Source organism: Cryptomeria japonica, chromosome 11 (genome assembly GCF_030272615.1).
Source record: "Cryptomeria japonica chromosome 11, Sugi_1.0, whole genome shotgun sequence".
Classification (NCBI taxonomy): Eukaryota; Viridiplantae; Streptophyta; class Pinopsida; order Cupressales; family Cupressaceae; genus Cryptomeria; species Cryptomeria japonica.
In genome coordinates, this window is record NC_081415.1 from 6,598,607 (window position 1) to 6,624,766 (window position 26,160).

Consider the following 26,160-nt stretch of genomic DNA (forward strand, 5'->3'; position numbering starts at 1 on the left):
TAACTTCACATCTAAAAATGCTAAAGCAGATTCTTATTTGTTCAATACAATCTAGACATAGAACTAATCTTGTCTATCTGCTGGGCATCAATACTCTGTTATTCTAACAGGTCTTCAAGCTTCTATGTTCGGTAATCACTATGTAGCATCCCTGTGCATACAATTGCCCACATACATTTTTTATCAACAGTTTCCTATTTATAAACAATCTTCCAACCACTTAATCTCTTTGATCACATTTCCCATGATCAATCATAGCCATCAGATCTTCAATCTTGTCCAGGTTCAATGTATCTTTTGATATGAAAATGTTTTACCCCTGTCTTGGAATTTGCACATTCTTCTTGGAACTTGTGTTAGGGTAATGTGGTTCAATCTATGCTGTAGATTTTTATGCCGACTTTCCATTGCCTTAGATTCGTTAACAAACTTCTTTCATGGCTTACCAATCATTGATCCGCTCCAGCTCATCAACTTCCTTCATTAAATATAATATGTAAACATTTAATACATTCTATTATAGATCAGTTACAACTTGGTGAATACTAAACTTCACTCGATAGACATTTTGCCTTTATTAACTGACTGCGATAACCTTAGGGTTTACCGACTAGGTTCCTTAGGGTTTATCGACTAGGTTCTTTGCTTGATAACTGATGCAGAGAGCACAACAGGAAGTGTCAAAATGGGCTCACAGTCTATCAGACTCAAAAGATGACTCTTCCAACCTAGTCTACCTTACCCACTCTTGGGAAGGAAGTTTAGGACCACCCTCACACAACCTTAAGACCTATACAAGGCCAAACCCAATCCCTTATGGGCTACTCAACTTAGACACAAAAATTGCTTCAGAGACTCAATCCCCTAATGAGACTCAATTAGGGAAAATGATTCAAATCTACTCTCTGATGTACAATAGTAGTAGGGACACCCTTAAGGACCCTAAAAAACCAAGATTCAACCACTAGTTTGACTCCCCAAACCTCACAATGCCAACTTCACGTTTTAGGCCTACTAGGCTACTAGGTCTCACAACTGGAAATCGGGTAACAAAGGACTGATTTCCCAAAAAAATTTCTATTGTTTTGACTGATTTGGAACCTCTACAAGGTGACCACACAACTCCCAAGAGGGTAAGCCTCAATCCACTCCTACACCACCAAACCCTACACAGCTCACAGGCCTAATTGGCTAAATTAGGCATGGAACACAAGCATAAAGTTGATGATGGGTTCATAGGACTGGGGTAGTGATTTGGGAAGGTGTATTCACCTCTCTAAGACAAGTTCCAATGGTTTTTATAAACTTTCTTACTGCTGTCCCTAACTATTACCTCCATATACCGATCTGCTGGTTGAATACATGAGGATATTCAAACTAAAACCTGATCATAGACCTTGAAGACGTCCCTTCCAGATCCTAAAAATTTGGAATCATAAAATACATATAGACACCTTGCAAATACAAAATGGGTATGAGTTATTGCCTCAAGGAATGCAAGATAATGCCCATTTAGTGTCAAAACCCTTAAAACCCTAGGTTCTACAATAGTTTTTAGAAAAAATTCAATAACTCTCTCAATTCAACTCCAAATTCACTCAGATTAGACTCATTTGAAAGGTATCTCATGTGTCTATGCAACCATGGACTTTTTTCTAACTTTACAGTCAGTACAAATCGGTACAAGTGCGTGAATGCTCAGAAAACTGGTTTTTATTCAAAAATTTCAAGTGTCTTCTCCATACAAACTTCTCCAACCTCTTCCAACCCCTTGGTAATCAATGTGAAGGCATAAATAGGCATCCTCCATCAGTTTAAACCAATTTGAGGGGGTTGGGATAGTTAGAACCAACATTTAACAACTTTTCAAAAAAGTTGTCAAAGTTGCTAAATGTTGTCATAACAACTTTTCCATTTTTTGCATTCTAGGACTCCTAAATGATTTCAAACTTCTAAATGGTTCCAACATGTCTAAAATGACTACCAAACATCAGAAATCTACCTCCTAATGCCAAAACTCATTAATATGAGAAAATGCCCTATTGGACCTTGAAGGATGCTAGTGGACTAAGGTTGACTCAAGGTTTATAGAATGACCTTAGAGTTCCTTGACCACACAAAAAGGATCAATTACACCTATGGATGATTGAAATTCATCCTTATTACATCATGCAAATTGGGAAAACTTGAAAGGAAAAAAAAATCATGTCCTCATGTCTAGGTGACCTGCACCAATAACATAGTATAGTATTAACCTTTACATTTTACAACATATGTATGATGTTAAAACAATCTAAAACATCATGATCTCATCATTGTCTGACTCGGTACTAGTTTCCCATTGAATAACTTATCCCTTTACTCATCATATTATTTCCTGTGTCTTTACCCGACTTCTTTATAATCTTCATATCATATTTCTCAAGATATGGCAACATCATACTGAATTAGAAAATCAATTTCTTGACATCAATGAAAAAATAATAATATTAAGACAGTAAAACATCCTTAATCATTTATGTCCATAATCATCAACAACTTCCTCAATATCTTTTTTGAAATGCCAACAATCTTTCATAGGGACGAGTTTAATATTGCCAACAATAAGGGGTCATATGTGGTCCTAAGGGGTCAACAACCCCTTATGACCATATATGACCCCCTAGGACACTATGTGATTGTAAGGGGTATGTCATACACACTAGGATGTTATAAGGAGTCATATGTGGTCGTAAGGGGTCATGCATGTATTAGAAGACATGCATGACTCCCTTAGGACACTATGTGATCTTAAGGGGTATGTTGTATACACTAGGATGTTATAAGGGGTCATATGTGGTCTTAAGGGGTCACATATGTGTTAACACATGTGTAACCCCCCAGGACCATATATGAACCCTTAGGACACTATGTGATGGACTAAGGTGTATGTCATACACACTAGGATTTTATAAGGGGTCATATGTGGTCCTAAGGGGTCTCACATGTGTTAGAACACATGTGCGACCCCTTAGGACCACATATGACCCCTTAGGACACTATGTGATCCTCTATGGTCCTAAGGGGTCATATAGTGTTGTCAGGGGCATATGTGGTCTTAAGGGGTCATGTTGTGTGTAAAATAGGTTGTGAAAAGGGGTCATAGAGGTTTTATTTTGTCTAATTTGTTTAAATTTATTATCTAAGTTTTATAATGTTTTCTAAGGTTTAATTTACTATTTAATTTTTCTAACATTTTAATTTATTATATTTAGTTTTCTAACATTTTTCTAATTTTTAATTTTGCTAATGTTTTTCTTAACATTTTCTAAGTTTTAATTTACTACCTTAGTTTTCTAAGTTTTTTATAACATTTTTTTTAAAAGTTGAAAAAATAATACATATAAAGTTATTTAATTAAAACAAAAATTGACATTAAATTAAAACATTAAATCAAGTTTTCTAACATTTTTCTAAGTTTTAATTTTTTTAATATTTTTCTAAAATTTTTTCAGATGTTTTTCTAAGTTTTTAAATTTTAAGTATATATATGTTTTCTAAGTTTTTGTTAATGTTTTTCTAAAATGCTGAAAAAAACAATAAATATACAATTATCTAATTAAAAAAACAAAAAAAAATTATTTACTAATTTTTAAATAAATTTAATAAAAAATAAATTAAATAAGAAAAAAAATTATTAAAGAGAAAAAGGTTATTTTGTGCACCTGAAATAATGTAGGTCGAAAGTGGAAAGATGAGAAGTGTTGATTGCTTCTGATAGGGCACGATGACATAATGCTCACGTTGGGTTCACTCTAACCCCCTCTCCACAGTAAACTCCAAACTTGAAAATGATAGTTTAACTGTCATTTTCGGCTTTTATAGAGATTTTAAAAAAAATATTTTTTTTGCGGTTCGATCGAATAGGGGTTCAATCGAACCCCCATATCCATCTAGGGTTCGATCGAACCTGGATCCGATGGTGGGTTCGATCTAACCCTTGGGGGTGGTTCGCTCGAATGCCCCCAGTTTGTTCGAACCCCTGCAATTTTTTTCGCCACCTTCGCCAATTTGTTCGTTGGAAAAAATGGGAACCATTATTGTGAGTTTACCAACATACATACATACATACATACACACATACATACATACATACATACATACATACATATACATATACATATACATATACATATACATATACATATACATATACATATACATATACACATACACAAATATACATACATACATACATACATACATACATCTGTGTGTGTGTGTAACAAACATACACACACACACACACACATATACATATACATTTTTACACACAGACATACATACATATCTCTCCCAATATCTACCTCTATATTCCTCTAGATATCTCTCTATATATCCCTATCCTTCTCTAGCTTTATCTTTCCCTCTACCTCTTAATCTATTGTCTCCTTCCTTCCTACTTTTATCTTCATATTTACCTCTATCTCCCTCTCACTACTCCATCTCTATACATGTCTCCCTCTCTCTCTCTCCATCTCTCTCTACCTCTCTTATATCAATTAATATCTATATCTTTAAATTTCTACCACTCACTTTCTCTCCATATTTATATATTTATTTATTCCATCTCTATCTACCCCTCTCTCCTCTCTCTCTTTATCTCTCCCTCTTTGGTGCAGGAGGACCTGATGGACTTTATGCCTCCATGAGGCAATTTTGTAAATTTTTCTTTAGTATTGTGTTTTTATAATGTAATAATGTCTTTTAGACCATTTTGGACTTATTTGTATTGATTTTGAGTCTTAGGATGTCATTTGTGGGCCATATGGCAAATATTATAAAAAGTTGACTTGTTTGTCAAATATTATCATGCAACTTTGTATTTTTGGTTGTATGTGGAAGGTGAAGGTCAAGTCATTTAAAAGTTAGTTGTAACCGATGATTGTTGGTTAGAAAGGTATAAATATGGAATCCAAATCAAATTCTATTTTTTTTAAAGGTTGGAGAGGGTTGGAGATTGTTGGAGATTGTGAAGAAGAATAAACCCTTATTTTTGTGCAATATTTCTGAATTTTCTCATGTTGCAAAATGTTCTCTTGGTTTATTTGAATTTTATCTTTCATGTAATGATCTGAAATTGGTTGGAGAAGTTATTTATGTGAACCTACTTCCATTTTCAATTGATCTCATCACTTTTCATTGGGATTTGTAAAAGTTATCTCATTTTTGGAACACATTGGTATGGTACAATAATAGTTTGAAACCAATGGGATAAGTTGGAGAAATGAGTCTAGTTTCATTTCCTTTTTATCTGATCCAATTTCATTAATTTTTGAATGAGTTATGACATTTTTGGTTAGAGCAGGTATGTGATAAAACTAGGGTTTCCAACAAGCATTAATGTTGGCATTATAACAGAGAAAGGGAGATTGTTGGCATTCCAATTACAAAGGGAGATTGTTGGCATTTCAATGAGGATACTGAGAAGGATGTCGATGATTATGGATATAACTGATTAAGGATGTTTTACTGTCTTAATATTATTATTTTGTCATTGATGTCAAGAAATTGATTTTCTAATTCAGTATGATGTTGCCATATCTTAAGAAGTATGTTTTGAAGAGAATTAAGATGTCGGTAAAGGACATAGAAAGAATATGATGAATAAGGGGATGAATAAGTTATTCAATGGGAAATTATTATCGAGTCAGACTATGATGAGATCATGATGTTTAGATTGTTTTTGATATCCTACATATGTTGTTAATTGCAAGGTTAATACTATACTATGTTACCGAGAAAAGAACCTAATCGGTAAACCCTAAGGTTATCGCTATCGGTTAATGAAGGCAGAATGTCTACTGAGTAAAGTTTAATATTCACCAAGTTGCAACCGAGTAATAATAGAATGCATTGAATGAATACAAGAATCATTTAATGATGGAAGCTGATGAGCTGGAGTTGATTAAATGATTGATACGTGTATGAAGTTTGTTAAAGATCTATGGCAAAGAAAAATAGGCAGGAAGATCTACAACTCAAATTGAACCGCAATACCTTAGCACAAGTTCCAAGATGAGGTAAAACATTTTTCAGATCAAAGGATACATTGAACCTAGTCAAGTTTGAAGATCTGATGGCTATGATTGATCATGAGAAATGTGATCAAGGAGATTAAGCGGTTAGCAAATTGTTTATAAATAAGGAATTGTTGATAAACAATGTATGCGGGAAAATGAAAGCATAGGGATGCTACATAGTGATTACCGAGCACAGAAGCTTGAAGACCTGTTTGAATAATAGAGTATAGTGCCCAGCAGAGGACTAGATAAATCTTATGTCTAGATTGTATTGAGCAAATAAGAATCTGCTTTAGCATTTTTAGATGTGAAGTTGCAGATATATATTCTTATTACTGTTATTTTGTGAAGTAACAGAAAATCTCTTAACCGAGTGGACTTAACAGTCTTATTTGTAAAATCCTCTAGCAAGGTGACATTCTCATTGAGTGTTTGAAATCCTTTAACAAGGTCACTTCTAACAAGGTGAAGATCCTAACAGATCTGACAGAAATCCATTAACCAGGTCACATCTAGCAATGTGTTTGTAATCTTTAACATGATTTGCTTTTAATCGAGCATACTCTAGAAGAGTATATTTCTTAGTGGGTCCGAAATCCCATAGTGGTTTTTCCCTATTTGGGTTTCCACGTTAAATCTGGTGTTATATGTTTTGTGATCTTATCTGTTTATGGGTCTGCATGCTTTAATGTTTTTCTGATAAGGTTACCGAGGTTGAATCTATTGTTTTTATGGAAGTTTAAGTTTGTATGATTCACCCTCCCCCCCTCTCATCTTGGTTAGCATGGCATCTGTACTTTACATTCAGTATTAGAACTTATCAATTAGTATCAGAGCTTTGGACTACGGAAGGAAAATTTTAAAGGCACTTGAGGCAAAGAGCAAAGATGTATAAGAGGGATGCACTGAAGCTGAACAAGTCAAGTTTCTCTACATGGCAAAAAGGATGAAGTTGCACTTATCAGGTTTTGGAGAATATGCTGTATATTATCTAGAGAATGATTTCATTGCACCAAGCACCTATCCATTGACAATGGAAGAGATAAAGGCAAAGCAAGAACATATTCAAGCTATGATTGAAATAACATCTGCATTGATCGACTCAGAGTTTAATGATCTAGAAGGCTACAATGATGTGAAGGCAATGTGGGACAAGCTCATATCTGTGTATGGTGGTGATGAACATGTTCAAAGAGAAAAAGTAGATAGTTTAAGAGGAAAACTTGAATCTATGAGGATGAATGAAGGTGAGAACATAACCCAGTACAGTACAAGACTAAAGGAGATTGTCAATCAAATCAAAGGAGCAGGTGGAACTATTGAAGAAAAAGATATAACAAGTAAGTTGTTGAGAACCCTTCTACCAGCTTATGCAATCTAAGTATCAGAAATCAATGAATTGAGGTCTGTACCCAATATGCCAGTTTCTTTAGATGCTACTATCGGTAAGCTACATGCATTTGAGTTAAGTAACTTTGATAATAGTGGGTCTTCGGTAAATAAAGTTGAATCTGCATTTAGTTCTTTTCATCTTGATGAATCTGATGATTACAATGATAGAATGAGTAAGTACTCTGAAGGAGATCATAGTGGAGCAAGTGAAAGATTTTGCAAGAACATGGAAAAAGTACACAAACTATATGAGGAAATCAGAAAGCAAGAAGAGTTTGAAGCACTATTAGCCAGAAGATTATCGAGAGGAAAAGGTAAGTATAAAGGAAAACTACCTTTGAAATTTGTTAATTGTGATAGAATTGGATAGATGGCTTCTAATTGTCCTAACAAAGAATCTAGTGAAAAGAGAGATTACCAAGATGACAGACAGAAAGATAATCATTACAGAGGACACCAAGACTTCAGGAGAAGAGATAAGAAGACATGCCTAATAGCTGATCAGGAATCTAATGATGATAAATTAGATGAAACTGATACAGAGGAAGTAGTTTATGTGGCTATCAAAGATGGATCAGATGAAGAAAGGTATGAAGAAAAAGCCCTAGTATCTCACATAAGTAAAAATGATTCTTGGATCATAGACAGTGGATGCTCACATCACATGACAGGTGATAAACACAAGTTTGTTATGTTAGAAGATTATGATGGAGGATATGGAAGATCTGGTAATGATGCACCATGTCCGGTAAAAGGTAAAGGATCCATAACACTTCTTGACAATGATAAATGTGATGACGTTTATTGGGTTGAAGGTTTGAAATATAATTTGTTGTGTAGCACAGCTAAACAACACAGGTTACCGAATAGAATTTCAGAAAGGAATTGTCAAAGTTCATGACAAACATGGAAAGTTAGCTGCTACCGGGACACAAACAAAAGGTAACACATTTCATCTTGACTCAACTCAGAATAATTGTCTCTATGCAAAGATAGATGATACCTGGTTATGGCATAAAAGGTTTTGTCATGTAAATTTTGCTAATCTGATCAAAATAAGTAAGAAGCACCGAGTAAGAGGTCTACCGAGTCTTGAGAAACCTGAGAATGCTATGTGCCAAGGATGCCAGATGGGTAAGATGACAAGATCAAGCTTTACAAGTAAGTCTTACACTTCTAAGGGAATTTTAGATCTTGTGCATACTGATCTTTGTGGTCCTATGAAAGTTCAAAGTTATTATGGTGACAAGTATTTCATATTATTTGTGGATGACTATTCAAGGATGATGTTAGTTATGTTTTTAAAAGAACAATCAGAAGCTTTTCAAATGTTTAAATGGTACAAGACAAGAGTTGAAAATGAAACAGGAAGACAATTGAAATGTCTTAGATCAGATAGATTAGCCAAGTATGTCAGAAGAAATCATGCATCAAGTCAGATTATAGGAGATAAGGATGATCCAGTGATGACAAGGAATAAACTGAGATAGAACACATGTCTGATATCTGAATTTGAACCAAGAATAGTGAAAGAGGCATTTAACAGTGAAGATTGGATAAATGTTATGATAGAAGAGATTGATCAAATCAAGAAGAATGAAACATGGATACTAGTCCCAAGATCGAGGGACAAAAATGTAATTAGTAGAAAGTGGATTTTCAGAAACAAGCTTAATGAAAAAGGTGAGGTCATTCAAAATAAAGAAAGACTAGTTTGCAAAGGATGTGCTCAAGAAGAAGGAATTGATTATGGTGAGACTTTTGCACCTGTGGCAAGACTTGAAGGAGTAAGAATATTGTTGGTATATGCTGCTTTCAAGAATTTCAAAGTATATCAAATGGATGTCAAATCTGCATTTCTGAACGGTATATTAGAAGAAGAAGTTTTTATTGAACAACCTGAAGGATTTGTTGAAGACAAGAATAAAGATCGGGTATGTAAATTAAACAAAGCATTATATGGTTTGAAACAAGCACCTAGAGCATGGTATGAAAGATTACATTCTTATTTGATCAATATTGGTTTTATAAGAACAAGTGAAAACAACAATATATACATGAAGAATGATGAAAATGGAATACTGATTTCAACCATATTTGTTGATGACATAATATTTTGTGGTAATGAATCTCTATGAAAGAACTTTGGAAATGAAATGAGTAAAGAATTTGAGATGTCACTAATCGGTGAGATAAAGTATTTTATAGGTTTACAGATACTGCAAATGAAAGATCAGATCTTCATTACCCAATTCAAGTACATAAAGGAAATCTTGAAGAAATTTGAAATGGAGGATTCAAAACCTATAAGCACTCCTATGACTACCAACTGTAAATTATCAAAGAATGATGAATCTACATCTGTTGATGAGACACTTTACCGATCTATGATTGGAAAGTTGCAATATGTTGTTCACAACAGGCTAGATATAGCACATGTAGTAGGTATAGTTGCAAGGTTTTCTGCAAATCCAAAAGAAACACACATGACATCAATCAAAAGAATTTTTAGATACCTGAGAGGCACTGAGGATTATGGCTTATTATATCACAAGAGAAATGATTTTGATTTAAGAGTTTATACTGATGCTGATTGGGCAGGCAACATAGATGATAGGAAAAGCACAAGCGGAGGAGCTTTCTTTTTAGGAGGAAGACTAGTGAGTTGGCTTAGCAAGAAACAAGGATGTGTTTCAAAGTCACCAGCAGAAGCTTAGTATGTTGCTGCAACATTGAATTGCACCAATATAGCATGGATCAAACAATTGTTGGAAGGTATAAATGAGAAAGTTACCGAGCCAGTAACTATATTCTGTGATAACACTAGTGCCATTAACATTTCAAAGAACCCTGTTATGCACTCTAAGACAAAGCACATCTCTATCAAATATCATTATCTTAGAGAAGAAGTTCAAGAGAAGAAAGTGGTGTTGGAGTATGTTAGCACAAAGGAACAAATAGTAGATATCTTCACCAAGCCACTGCCAAAGGACACTTTTGAGTATCTCAGAAGCAAGTTAGGGGTCCTACCCCTATCTTCCACTCACTGACCGAGTTCGGTGAAAGCATCAATTCGATGACTCTAAAGAATATCTTTTAGGAGTTGATGCTAATATACACACTTTAGGAGGTTTTCTAAAAGTGTACAGGAAATAATACAAGGAACAAGAATTAAAGAAAAAAATGCTCTGACCAAGACTGAGTTGATACCGAACATCAAAGGAATTACTTCTCAGAGGAAGAAATCATGTTTCAGTTATTTTACTTTTTGGCATTATTGTCAAAGGGGGAGAATACTATAGAATGGGGGAGAAGACTAATGAAAAAGGAGAAGACAAGGAAGAGAAGACTAATGGGGGAGAGATTTGCATTTCAGAAACATTTCAGAATTTCATAGCAATCCGAAATTAATTAGGTCAAATCAATTGGTTTTGCCATCAATGCCAAAGGGGGAGATTGTTGGCATTATAACAGAGAAAGGGAGATTGTTGGCATTCCAATTACTATGGGAGATTGTTGGCATTTCAATGAGGATACTGAGAAGGATGTTGATGATTATGGATATAACTGATTAAGGATGTTTTACTGTCTTAATATTATTATTTTGTCATTGATGTCAAGAAATTGATTTTCTAATTCAGTATGATGTTGCCATATCTTAAGAAGTATGTTTTGAAGAGAATTAAGATGTCGATAAAAGACACAGAAAGAATATGATGAATAAGGGGATGAATAAGTTATTCAATGGGCAACTATTACCGAGTCAGACTATGATGAGATCATGATGTTTAGATTGTTTTTGATATCCTACATATGTTGTTAATTGCAAGGTTAATACTATACTATGTTACTGAGCAAAGAACCTAGTCGATAAATCCTAAGGAACCTAGTAGGTAAACCCTAAGGTTATCACTATCGGCTAATGAAGGTGGATTGTCTATCGAGTAAAGATTAGTATTCACCAAGTTGCAACTGAGTAATACCAGAAAGCATTGAATGAATACAAGCATCATTTAATGATGGAAGCTGATGAGCTGGAGTTGATTAAATGATTGATACAATGTGTATGAAGTTTGTTAAAGATCTATGGCAAAGGAAAATCGGCAGGAAGATCTACAACTCAGATTGAACCGCAATACCTTAGCACAAGTTCCAAGGCAAGGTAAAACATTTTTCAGATCGAAGGATACATTGAACCTAGTCAATTTTGAAGATCTGATGGCTATGATTGATCATGGGAAATGTGATCAAGGAGATTAAGCAGTTAGCAAATTGTTTATAAATAAGGAATTGTTGATAAACAATTTATGTGGGAAAATGTAAGCATAGGGATGCTACATAGTGATTACCGAGCATAGAAGCTTGAAGACCTATTTGAATAACAGAGTATAGTTCCCAGCAGAGGACTAGATAAATCTTATGTCTAGATTGTATTGAGAAAATAAGAATCTGCTTTAGCATTTTTAGATGTGAAGTTGCAGATATATATTCTTATTACTATTATTTTGTGAAGTAATAGAAAATCTCTTAACCGAGTGGACTTAATAGTCTTATTTGTAAAATCCTCTAGCAAGGTGACATTCTCATTGAGTGTTTGAAATCCTTTAACAAGGTCACTTCTAACAAGGTGAAGATCCTAACAGATCTGAGGGAAATCCCTTAACCGGGTCACATCTAGCAATGTGTTTGTAATCTTTAACAGGATTTTCTTTTAACCGAGCATACTCTAGAAGAGTATATTTCTTAGTGGGTCCGAAATCCCATAGTGGTTTTTCCCTATTTGGGTTTCCACGTTAAATCTAGTGTTATATGTTTTTTGATCTTATCTGTTTATGGGTCTGCATGCTTTAATGTTTTTCTGATAAGGTTACCGAGGTTGAATCTGTTGTTTTTATGGAAGTTTAAGTTTGTATGATTCACCCTACCCCCCTCTCATCTTGGTTAGCTTGGCATCTGTACTTTACATTCAGTATTAGAACTTATCAATTAAGAAAACTATATCTTTGTATTGCATCATCCCAAAATGCTCAAACTTGGTGAGAGTCTTCTTTACACCTTGAATTTATTTAAGTATATCTTGTATGTTTATTGATGTTAGTCCCACCTCTGCATCAAAGTGGTATCAGAGCTCAAAAGGTCTGGGAAAAGTGAGTTGGATGTGTGTCTTTGTGTGTTGTCTTGTTGCAGGTTGGAGAGAGAAAGTAGATGCCAAGAGACTAGGTAGAGAAAAGGAGAATAAAACTAGGTGAGGTGTCACAAAGACAAAGAGAAGAAAGGTGAAAGAGACTTTCTTGAAGAGCGATGAATTTGTTAAAGAGATTCTTGTAGGGTGAGGGTTCATAGGAGAAGAGACAAAAGAGGAAACACGAGGAAAAAATAGAGAAAGAAGGAAAAAGAGAAGGCAAAGCAAAGGGAGATTGAGGAAGAGATAGCATATTTGAGGCAAGGCTTGAAACAAATGGGAGAGCAATTAAGAAAGGATATGGAGGAGTTGGAAAAAATCCTATAACTTGAAATGTAAAGATGACATTTACCAATCAAATAGAAGGTATCATGGCCTATTAAGAAGATAGTTCAGAAGAGAAGACAAATGGGAGCACCAAAACCAGATGAGAAGAAGCCTTTCCTAATGGAATAAGATAAGGAAAAATCCAAGCAAGATGAGATAACGGTAGAGGAAGACAAACCCATGAAGGATGTAGCCATGACAAACCATGAAGATGTTGAAACAACAGGTATGAAGCTTGATCTGATTTTAGTGGAAGATGACATTGAATTGCTTACAAAAGATGATATGGTTAAGGTCAAGGATGAATTGATTTTGGAGGATCAAAGTTGGTCTCAAAGTATGATGGTACAATGTTTTCTTCATTGATTTCTAAAGAGGATAATGGATTTTTTAGTTTTTTACACTTTAGAGGTTTGTGATCCTAACAAGGATTCAAGGTTGAAGGAAGATTAAAATATGGGAAAAGTGAGGACCAAAGGTTAAGAGATCATATCTACATCAAAAGGGAGAAAGAGTAAGGAAGGAGCATACATAGTTCTTGTTGAGATTATAAACAAGGGCAAACCAAAATTCAAGATGAAACCCAAGGTGAAAGGGAAGATCATAGAAGGCATCAAGGAGGAGAATTCAGAGGTGGATACCCATTGTTACCCTCAATTCAAGAGGGCTTTGAATTTGTTTTTAGCTGGGAGTATGGTGCAGGAACACCTGATGGACTTTATGCCTCCATGAGGCAATTTTATAAATTTTTCTTTAGTATTGTTCTTTGATAATTTAATAAGGTATTTTAGACCATTTTGGAATTATTCTTATTGAGTTTGAGTCTTAGGAGGTCATTTGTGGGCCATATGGCAAATATTGTAAAAAGTTGTCATGTTTGTCAAATATTGTCATGCAACTTTGCATTTTTGGTTGTATGTGGAAGGTGAAGGGTCAAGTCATTTAAAAGTTAGTTGTAACTGATTATTGCTAGTTATAAAAGGCATAAATATGGCCTCCAAATTTAATTCCATATTTTTTTGAAGGTTGGAGAGGGTTGGAGATTGCTGGAGATTGTAAAGAAGAATAAACCCTTATTTTTGTGCAATATTTATGAATTTTCTCATGTTGCAGAATGTTCTCTTGGTTTATTCAAATTTTATCTTTTGTGTAATGATCTGAAACTAGTTGGAGAAGTTATTTATATGAGCCTACTTCCATTTTCAATTGGTCTCATCAATTTTCATTGGGATTTGTAAAAGTTATGTCATTTTTGGTACACATTGGTATAGTAAAATAATGGTCTGAAACCAATGGGATAAGTTGGAGAAATGAGTCTAGTTTCATTTTATTTTTATCTGATCTAATTTTATTAAGTTTTGAATGAGTTATGAAATTTTTGGTGAGAGCAGGTCTGTGATAAAACTAGAGTTTCCAACAAGCATTAATAAAACTATACCTTTGTATTGCATCATCCCAAAAGGCTCAAACTTGGTGAGAGTCTTATTTACATTTCTACACAAGGCTCCTATAAAGGAATTTTGATTATTTGATCATTTGGGAAAGATATGGGTGTTTTTGTGTGTTCTTTCATAGTAAATGTTACCATGAGGGATTAACAAAATAATACATTGTTGAGTTGTTTGATGTAATGATGACTTGTAGGCCATCAAAATCCATAGTTAGAGGCCATTATTAGGCCAATATTGTATGTCCTTGCTTAAGTTTATATGACATATGTAAAATAGACCGAAGAAGCAATGTATCGAAGTGGTGTAATTAGAATACACCATGATTTTTTTTGTATATCTTGTATGTTGATTGATGCTACTCCCAGCTCTGCATCTGATGCAACCATAACGGGTAAAAACCCTCAAAAGAGTCAACCGACTTATGCAGCGAGGGAGACACAATGAAAGAAATAAGAAATCATAACAAATTCACATAAACAGATCATATTAAAGCAATAGAACTTCCAAAAATCATCCAACAATAATTATATTATCATCAAAAGACATCCGGTGATTAACCAGTTGCATGCAGGGTTTGAGCCAGATACTATCCAACCGAGACTCTAAGAATCAACTAGATCACAACATATGAATCTCAATCCTTATTCTGACTTTTACTTCCTCCGACCCTACAAATGATTATTTAACATCATATTTATACCCATTAGAACACATCTGAATCAACCTTATAAGATTACATTTGTCAATGCAGGAAAATGAAATGTGTAATTAAGTCGGACCTAAGAATTAGATAAATATTTATGGAAAATAACAACCAAGTGATGTGGTTCAGTAGGAAGGTCAACCACACACCAAAGAACATCGAAAAGACCCAAAATGAATCTAGATAGTGCCAAGAATCACACCTATAATGAAGGCAAACCAACTAGTAAGAACAAGAATTGCACCGAGAACCCATAAACAACCAACCGAAAGCGACAATTGATCGGAAAAGAACCCAAATGAATTAAAATCTGGAATCAACCACATGAAACCAACAGCAAACCAAAAACAAGATCTTTGATGAAGAACAAGAAACTACTGGTGCCAACCGAGAAGAACACATAAAACTGCACGAAGAACAAAATAAGAACAAAACTGAAAGGAAATATTTTTGGTTGATGCAAGATTGCCCATCGACCGGGGATGCTCTTGCATCAACATCACTCTTGTTCTCTCCATATCTATCTCCTTCTCCATCTCCATCAAATTTCCATGTGAAATTTTGCCCATCCTTTTCAATAGTAACCAAGTTTCTTCTACAGTCATAAATAACTCATCTATCATACTGCCAAGGTTTTCCCAACAAGACATGACAAACACTCATTGACACAATATCATATAAAACTTCATCTTTGAAAGGCCCAATATTGAAACTCACCAAACACTGCTCCTTTATCTCTATCTTCTGATCATCTTGTAACCAACTCACCTCATAAGGATAAGGATTCTTAAGCCTCTTCAACCCAAGATTCACAAGCATCTTCTTAGATACTAAATTATCAGTTCTTCCACTATCTACAATGACCTTGCAACACTTACCACCTAATTTATACACAGTTTGGAAAAAACTCCTCCTCTGAGTAGATTCGGTATCCTTTCTTCTGAACATAAGGGATTCTCCTTTCTCCGGTGCACAGTTAGATATGATACCATCACCTTCTAGTTCCTCACTTGCCACACAAATTCTTGTCATTCCTTTCTTACATTCATAGGATATATGTCTGATTTCTCCACACTAGAAGCATTTGCCAGGAAATTCTCTACTAGTACTGCTGCTACCTGTCCTCAGTGTCTTCTACTCTAATTCTTTACTCCACTTAGGTTTTGACTTCTCTTCTTCTACTGATTTCTTCATATTATCACTCATCTTGAATTCCTCCTTTCCCTTATTCGGTTGTATTCTCCTCACTTTCTCCTCAGCCTTCAAAGCATACTGGTAAGCTTCTTCAATTGTGGAAATCTTCAACATACTCATCTCATCTTGAATGTTAAAAGCAATTCCATTGATGTACCTTGCCATCTTTTCTCTATCCATCTCTCTATGTCCAGATTTGATTACCACCTTGCAGAATTCCTCAGTATATTCCTTCATAGACATGTTTCTCTATTTCAGGCTCTGCAACTTCTTGAACAACTCCAATTCATAGTCTCTCGGTATGAACTTGGCCTTCAATCTTGCAACCATCTATCTCCACTAGATGATCTTCAATTCACCATTCTCCAATCCATCTTTCTAAAAATATTTCCACCATAAGGTAGCATGCCCTTTCAACTTGGTCTGTGCCAATTAGACTCTCTGCGGGTCCTTGACATCCTCAAATTCAAAGTAGTCCTCCAACTCTCCGATCCAATCAATCAGATCCTTCAGGTTCAGTGTTCTGGAAAAGTTAGAAACCTCAACTTTATGCACTTTACTTTCTTGTGCCACTTCTTTTAGGAATCTTTCCTCTCTCTCATCTTCTGGTCCTTCAGATTCCTAAGCTCTTCATCGGCTTCATCATATTCATCCTTAAAATCAGGGTTTCTTAAAAAACTAGCGAAAGTATTCTGTATTTCATTTCTCACTTCATTCTTGAAGTCTTCCATCCTCTATTCTACCCTCCTGGGGTTTTTTCTCCTCGGTGACATCTCTTCTTCCACTCCGGTGAACTGCCTCAACTCAGTGATCTGACTATCTGTTTCAATTGCCTCCCCTCAACAATCTATTGAATACACGTACAACCTACCTCCAATCGGAGATTTATCCACCTCAGGGAATGCCTCAATGTTCGCAAATGATTATTCCACCAGCCGATCCATAACCAACTCTGATACCACTTGATGCAGCCATAACTGGTAAAAACCCTCAAAAGAGTCAATTAGGCTTATGCAGCGAGGGAGACACAACGAAAGCAACAAGAACACATAACAAATTTACATAAAAAAAATCATATTAAAGCCATAGAAATTCTGACAATCATTCGTCAATCATTATATTATCATCAAAAAACATCTAGTGATTTTAACCGGTTACATGTAGGCTTCAAGCCAAATACAATCCAACTGAGACTCTAAGAATCAACCGGATCACAACATGTGAATCTCAATCCTTATTCTGAGTTTTAATTTCTTCACCCCTACAAATGATTACCTAACCTCATATTTATACCCATTGGAACACATTTGGATTGGCCTCATAAGATTACATTCACCAATGTAGGAAAATGAAACGTGTAATTAGGTCGGCCCTAAGAATTAGATAAATGTTTTTGGAAAATAACAACCAAGTGATGAGGTTTAGCACGAAGGTCAGCCACACGCATAAAAACATTGGACAAGACCCAAATTGAATCCACATGGCAATAATTGTGTCGGTAATGAAGGAAAACCAATCAGTAATCACAAGAACTGCCCCGAGAACCCAAAAACACCCAATCATAAGCGATAACTGACCGAAAAAGAACCCAAATGAACTAGAAATTTGGAATCAAACCAAACACAAGATCTTCCACATAGAGAAAGCAACTACCAGTGCCAACCAGCAAGAACATAGAAAACTACACAAAGAACAAAACAAGAACAAAACTGAAAGGAAATATTTGTGGTTGATGTAAGATTGCCCATCGAGCGGGGATGCTCCTACATCAACATCAGTCTCATTGTCTCCATATCCATCTCCTTCTCCATCTCCATCAACTTTCCACTTCTATCTCTATCTTTTTATCCTTAGTCCCCTCTCTCACACTCTTCTCCCTGTATTTTGCTCTCGCTCTCTCCATCTCTCCCTATGGAAAACATAACATGAGCCTATAGGTAATGGAGCCTGATTATCTTGATTTAGAAGTGTTACAGAGGTAAATAAACTAACTAATTGTTGTTTTCTTTTAGTTATTGAACCTAAATCATATGAAGAAGCAAGCAAAGAAGAAAGTTGGGCGAGAGAAATGGAAGAAGAATGAATCAAATGCAGAAGGATCAGACTTAGGAGCTAGTACCTAGATCGGTGGATAAAAATGTGATAGGAACTAACTGGGTGTTTCAAAACATATTAAATGAACAAGGACAAGTCACAAGAAACAAGACAAGATTGATATATAAAGGCTTTTCTCAGGTAGAATGTATTTCTTTTGAAGAAAATTTTGCCTCGGTTGTGAGGATGGAAGCTATTAGAATATTTCTTTCTTTTTCTGCCTACAAGGACTTTAGAGTATATCAAATGGATGTTAAGTCGACATTTCTGAATGGATAACTAGAAAAAGAGGTATACATTAAACAACTAGATGATTTAGATTGTTAGATGATCCAAAAATGGTTTGTAGGTTAAAGAAAGCATTGTATGGACTCAAACAAGCACCAAGAGCATGCTATGCAACATTGGATAGATATTTATTATAATAAAATTGTAGGAAAGGTACTACAAACAATAATCTTTATTTCAAGGTTGAAGGCATTAAGTTCTTTATTGTTGTTTTTTATGTTGACAATATTATCTTTGGAGGAAGTGATGGTTTGTGTAAAGAATTTGCAAAAGAGATGCATAAAGAATTTGAGATGTCTTTGTTTGGAGAGATGTCATTCTTTCTTGGTCTTCAAGTTACTCAATTTAATAATGAAATCTTTATTTCTCAAGCTAAGTATGTTAAATAGATGTTAAAAAAGTTTGATATGAATAATTGTAAACCTGTTACTATCCTTTATCTATTGGATTTAAGTTATGCAAAGATGACACATCTTCAAAAGCTGATTAAAAGAAGTACAAATATATGATCAAAGGATTGTTATATCTTACTGCTTCTAAACCCGATATTATGCAAGGTGTGTGTTTTCTCACAAGAGATTCAAGCTAATTAGAAGAAGACTCATGATCAAGTAGTGAAGAGGATTTTTAGATATCTAAAAGAAACTCAAGATTTTGGCTTAGGTACAAGAAGAATGAAGATTTCATGTTGAAAGCTTATACATATGTTGATTTTGCTGAAAGTGTCAATGATATGAAAAGTACTAGTGGTGGTGCATTTTTTTGGGAGATAGATTGGTTTCATGGATGAGTAAGAAATAAGAATTAGTATCATTATCCATTTCAGAATTTGAATATATTGGCACAACATCTTGTTGTACTCAAGTTTTGTGGATGAAGCAGACTCTTCATAATATCAGAGTAGTGTATGATGAAGCTACTCCTATTATGTGTGATAATACCAATGCTATAAACATCTCAAAGAATCCAGTTATACATTCAAGAAGCAAACATATTTCAATCCATTATGATTTCTTAAGAGAGAAGGTTGCAGAGAAAGAAGCTAGAATATAATAGATTTCTATATCAACGAAGATAGTAGACATTTTTACTAAGGATTTGGAGAATGATACTTTTGAGCATCTCAAGCAGAAATTAGGGGTTATTAACCTTGTTTTTTCTAGCTAGATGTATTTTTAGTGGTGCATTTTTCTATAGGGAGACTTAGTGCTTATCCTTGTCTCCTAAATTGATGTTGTTACTTCTCTTAGGGGTAGCAGTGGTGTGAGTTGTCAGTATGGTTTTCAATGCCTTTTGTCATTATTGTCAGAGGGGGGGAGAGAGTTGTTGTGAGATTGGAGAGAGAGTTACATTGTGAGATTATTGTGGGGAGAGAGAGTTGTGAGATTATTAGGATCATATTGCTGTTGCCATCAATGATAGAGGGGGAGATTGTTAGAGTTTTTTAATATCATGAGTTGATAGGGTTGTCATTGATGTCAAACCTAGTTATCTGGATGGATTTTGGTCCAGATATGCTTTATCAGACCTAGTTATCTAGATAGATGCTGGTTCAAATATGCTTTTGGTTTTCATTGACATGTCATCCTGTATTTAGGGTGGTCCAAAATTATTTTGGTTCCCTTTGGATATGTTTCTAATTGTATTGTGGTCTTTTGGTCTGGGTATATGTTGAGATGTTAATTTGGGCCTGACCATGGCATGTGGAGATCCACATGGAGTATTTTGTCATTAGAAGAGGTTACGTGGCTGATTGTTTGATTATGTTTATATGTTACATTTGGTAAAGCCCTTTGGAGAATATGTTAGCATGTGTAGATTGTTGGATCAATTGTGGAAGGATTTATTGTGATATATTTTAGTTTCCTCTTTCTCCTGAAGTCGACCGATCTAAGTATGTTAGGTTTGGGTGGCTTATTTTGTGTAATATTGCTTATTTTATTTTGTCTGACCCTTATTAAGGTTTTCAATGTTGTCTCATATTTAAGATGTGCATATAGATGAATTGTGTGTGGATGAGAAGTGAATTGTGTGAGAAGTGTATGCAAATGATTTGCAAGCAAATTTGAGTTTGTGGTGATGTGAAAGACAATTTGACAAGAGATTTGAAACTAATATATTATTTAAGACAATGTGTTTGGCTAGTGAAGAGTATCAGAGATGTTTACCATGATATTGGTTTCTTGACTCAGTTGTTCAAGGACAATTTTATGATTAGGATAATCCTTCTCAATTTCAATTCAATTATTTCATTTGTGACTAATTGATAGTGAGTCATTTGGCAATAGTTTGTATGTTGTTCTAAAGAAGTGTTCTTCAATTGTGCAAGTCCTTTTGTATCTTGACTAAGGTTATGTGCCTTCATTTTGCAAGTCCTTCAGGTGTTGGTGCTCCTTGAATATAAACTTAACATGTTGTAGACATTGTTATTCATTGTAACGTATGAAAATGGAATCAAGTGGCTAAGACCTAATCCCACTCCCATGCACACATTAGAATATGAAAGAACCTAAGAGACAATTCACTTTGACCACTTCTTGTAAGAGAGAGAGAGAGGGTCAAGGAATATCTTTAGGGTTTCTATTCCTTTGCTACTATGAAGAGGAGATGTGCAAAGTGCAATGTGGTAGTCAACTATGCTAGGAGATGACAAAGATGCAAACATAAAGTGAAAATGCAAAAAATTTTAGATTTGAAGTTAAAGGACTGAGTACAAAGATGGAAAAGGTAATCAGATGTGCAACTGTCATTGAAATTTGGTGTTGCACCACACCCTGGTCACTGATACCATAGAAAGTTGAACTTCTAGAATTTGGGTCTTGAGAGTATGAAATGTTGAACTGCAATAAATGTTGTAAAATGTAGAGAACCTAGATGCCACACCTTGTTCCTAGATGAGGATGCCATGCCTTGGTCCTAGAAAACCAAGATCTAGCTTTGAGACTGACTCTTCACTTGCGTGTTTCATCGGTCCCAAAATTCGTGCGTTTGCTAGATTCTTGTACTTGCATCTACAACTTGATAAAAGGGTGTCTAGGTGGCTATATAGGGTTTTTCCTTATGAAATCCCTTGTTTTGGTGATTTCTACCTCTATAAATAGACGATGATGTATTGAAAATGTGTGTGCAAGAATCTTGTTTGTATGCAAGATCCTAAATGAGTAAGAAAGTAGATCTAGAGTTCTACCCTACACTTTCAAGAGCAAACCCTAATTGATTGTAAATGTAAATGTAAATGCTTCAAATCACAAATGTAATAATGGATCTAAAGCATGAATGTAAATCTGAAAATGAAGGTTATGAATTTCATACAAAGATATGAAAATAACATGAAATTATACCAAAACCTAAGGGAGAGGTGCAATCCAATAAATAGTCGATGATCTCCTATTATTCTTCAATGTCTTCAAAGCTCCTAATTGATTTTGAAGATGATTGATGAGTGCTTAATGTACTGATTGTAGACTCCACATAACCTATACTTTCACTTCATAAGAGGCTCTTTCAAATTCTTGTAGATAGATCCTTCAAATGAGGAAAGGAAAGGCTATATGTATGAAACTCTAACTTTGTTTTTGGTCATAGACCAACCTAGAATCAATATAATTTCACAATTATCTGGATTCAAACATTAAAATACCGCCAAAATATGCTCCCAAAATTTGAGGAGAAAATGTTGGGACGAAGGAGCTGCCTCTTGGTTAGACCAACTTTTTCCAAATTTTTGGGGAAGCAAGATATTGTGATTCTAAAATTAATTCCAAGAGTATGTGGAGATTCAAGGTGTCTAGATATGCGAAATCGGGCCTTGAAGGTTGAAATAAGACATAATTAGGGCTTTTGATGAAATAATTAATTGGAAGAATAAAATAAAATGGGGCACACTTATGGATAAGGGCCCAATTTTATGATGTGTAGAATGATGAAAGAAGACTTTAGATTTAATTAAATGCTAAAAGGGAATTTGAAATACAAAATGTGAACACACTAAGACAGGTGCTAACCTAAGCATGAAATTGTACTACCCAATTAAGGGTGTACAATTTATGATGCTACATTCATATTGTGAGTTAGATTCTCACAATGATTTTTACCTATTTGGGTTTTCCATGTACATTTGGTGTTCATGTGTTAATGTTTTATTCTTATGTGTTGATGGTTAATGAATAAGTTGATTTTATTTATTAAAAATTAATTTTGAATTTACGTACTAATTAACCCTCCCCCCCTTCCTTAGTTCTGTTAGGTGTTCAACATTTATATCATTTATGAGAATAAAATTTATTCATGTCACAATATTTAGCTCCTGTTCTTGTGCTTTACATTAGGCCTACAGATCTTGGATGACTACCTTTGGGTGTGTGCACTAAGAGGGTGCCAAAAAAGTGGACACACACCTAAAAAAGTTGAAAAAACAGATAGCGTGTACGTGATTTTTGAATTTTGAATAACCCCATACATGCTATGGTTCATTTATGTCGAGCCAAAAGGGAAGGGACTGTGTACCTAGTCCTTAAAAACTAAGACCACATACGCGATCCCTTAGAAATTAGGATCCCATACACAGTCTTAGTTTTTTAAGATCATGTACACACTCCCTATCAATATATATATTTTTTACATTGATTGGGTTTCATTTCAACCCGTGGCTGAAAGTTGTTTGGAGGGGCATTTCTTCTCTAAACCGCGCATGGGCTCCTGATTTCCACTTCCCAGCGCCATGGAAAGAGGTAGGTTGTTAATTTTTTGTTTATTTTGCATATTTGATAAATTTTATTTACATTAAGAATTTAAAATCATTGATTTTGATTAGTTTTTTTATTTTTTTGTTACAAATATATCAAATTCTCAAAATCCAGAACCACAACACAATGAAAACCCATAGCAAAACCCACAACAAAAGCTGTAAAATACACCTCCAGCTCCTCCTTTAGAGCATACACCAGCTACAAAGGATCAATTGCTTAATCAGTTAGGGAAAAAAATTGCTAAAATAAGTAGACTATTTAATAAATTGAAAACATCTAAGCTTGAGAATCATTTATCCCTTGCCACTAGCCTAGAAACATTAGCTAGTGGTACCACTACAGTTTCCATTTATATTAAAAAATGGAGAAACTATAGGGATAGGTGTCGTGCATTTTATGAGAATGGATTATCATATGAGGGAGTGAAAAACAAAAACATAAGTAAAGCATAAATATGTGCTCTTTTTTTAAATCCTGGAACTGGCGTGTCCTTACCTCTTAATGCAAAGAGGTTTGTCATACATTGGTGTACCAATGTACATATGAGGGATCTATTTTGGAATAGGTGGTGGATGGTCTTTGATGAACTACCTTGTAATAATTATGAGTTTCCATTGAATTTTTTGAGGAAAGTATATTGTGAGTTTGTCCTTAATAAGAAGCCTAATTATTTTGACATGAGAGATTTCCATGGTAGAGTTGGCAGCTTTGCCCAAGGTAGACTTGGAGCTCGTAGGGTATTAGACCCGCAGAGTCGTCACCCCCTAGCACCCACACCTAAGGTGCATGTGACTGTTTGAGAAGCCTTTAAAGAGTCGATGGAGCTACAAACTCTTCAAGCAGCCACAACATTGACTGATGCGATCATCCAACATGGGACACAGTTAGCACACCCTCTTATATCAGACGATGATCCATTAGCTAGGGCGATTGGCACTGGTGAGCTTATTCAGCATGTGTGTCCCACTTTCTCAGGAATATGCACAGGGATGGATGATGAGGCCACTACAGATCGCTCCACATCCCATTTTTGCATGATTCATGGTAGGAGATGTCAGACCAGCATGACTGAGGATATGGAACTAGCAAATAAATTGATGGACATATTGTTTTCTTGTCAACTGCAGACACAAGTGCGTTGATTTGAATTCATAACATTTTATTTATCTGTCATATAAAATTTGTAATTGTAAATGAATTTTCATTTATAGATCAATTTAAATTGATACAAACAATATGAATTTCAGGATGCAGCAATGACATCTGATATTCCTCCCGCAATTATTGTAGCTGCAACATCGATGCCTGAGGTATAAATTTTGTAACATGTTAAAATAGAATAGTACACTTTGAATTAAAAAAAAAAAGATATAGTAACTCTCTTTAGTGCTTGACAATTTTTTGTTTGTAGACATTGTCAAGGGACCAAATGTCCCAGATTGACGATGTCACGCTCTCGGCGATTGATTTTGGCCTATAGAGCTATGTGGTATCATATTTTGTACACCTTATTCTATGTATTCTTTTGATGGAATTTGTGCAAGTCATTTAATTTTAGATTTGCTAAATTATGTTTAATATTATTTGTACTAATATCTCATGTTAATTTATTTTTTTTAGGGTACCCCCTCCGTGTCTAGGCCTGGTCCTTAGTGAAAAAAATCCTCGAAGATGCCTAAACATGGGAAGAAGGTAATTGAACACATTTTTAATTGTACAATTGTTTGAAAAGGTTAAAATTGTCTTAGTTGGAATTTGTAGATTGATTAAAAGTGTTTTTTGTCTGTTTTATATACAACAGGCATTGAGATTTGTAGATATATTGAATGCACTTGATACATTTGAAGATCGAGAGAGGGTAGAGGTATGTATCTCTACTTTATTTTATTGATTTGATGATGTTGGCATTATGTGAACCAACATGAAGACATAATGATATTGTATGATTGTCATTGATGTCAATATGTGACATGGTGTGAACCGACACATTTGATAAGAGAAAAGAGAGAGGAACTAGCATATGTATGAACCGGCTTATATGCCAAAGTGAAGCGACATATTTGTTCAAGATGAACCGAGATGTAGTTATGGGAATTGGCCCGTGGAAGCATTGTATGACTACCAGTTGGTAGGTAGTTTCCACTTCAGGATTTTCGGTTGGAGTATCTCAAGTCTGTCTGACTCACTCGGTGATCTTTGTGTGATGAGTTAGCAGTGTAATGAAGAATAGATCATGTTGCCATGTAAGCTCTATGCGCGTGAAGGATCTTGCATGAAGAAGACTATTCCTATCTACCTCGGGAATGTGCGAAGTCTGTCAAATGGTGATAACGCGTGATGGGTTATCTGCCGCCATGAAATCGGTGGAAAATGGACGATGGAGAATGTCTTGAGATCGATTCAAGATTGTTGCATTTAATGCAGTATGATTCAATGGTTAGGATTGAACCGCTCAATGCAGTATGATTCAACGGTCAGGATTGAACCGCTTGAATTGCTTAACCTAATGGGATTAGGGTTTAGGGTTTTTGCTATCAACCTAATTGTTTCCTATAAGGTCGATGTTGAGTTTCTTTCTAATGTTGTTGGAAAATGTTGTAAGTGTGTATCCAAGGGAGGTGATACGTGATTCTTGCCAGACCAAAGGAGAGAAGAGATACCTGCAAAGTGAATGTGCAGAAGGAGAAGAGGAGCCTAAATGGATCTACATTAGCATTGA

At 35.0% G+C, this 26,160-nt stretch overlaps 1 protein-coding gene across 1 annotated transcript in view; it reads left to right on the top strand.

Moving 5' to 3' along the window:
* LOC131859836 (uncharacterized) overlaps positions 1-25,094 on the top strand; it is a 101,050-nt gene extending 75,956 nt beyond the window's left edge. Inside the window, exons 5-7 of the mRNA XM_059214000.1 lie at positions 24,417-24,574; positions 24,689-24,751; positions 25,062-25,094. Coding sequence (XP_059069983.1) covers positions 24,417-24,574; positions 24,689-24,751; positions 25,062-25,094 — 254 coding nt within the window. The remainder of the gene's footprint in view (positions 1-24,416; positions 24,575-24,688; positions 24,752-25,061) is intronic.
* Positions 25,095-26,160: the final 1,066 nt, after the last annotated feature.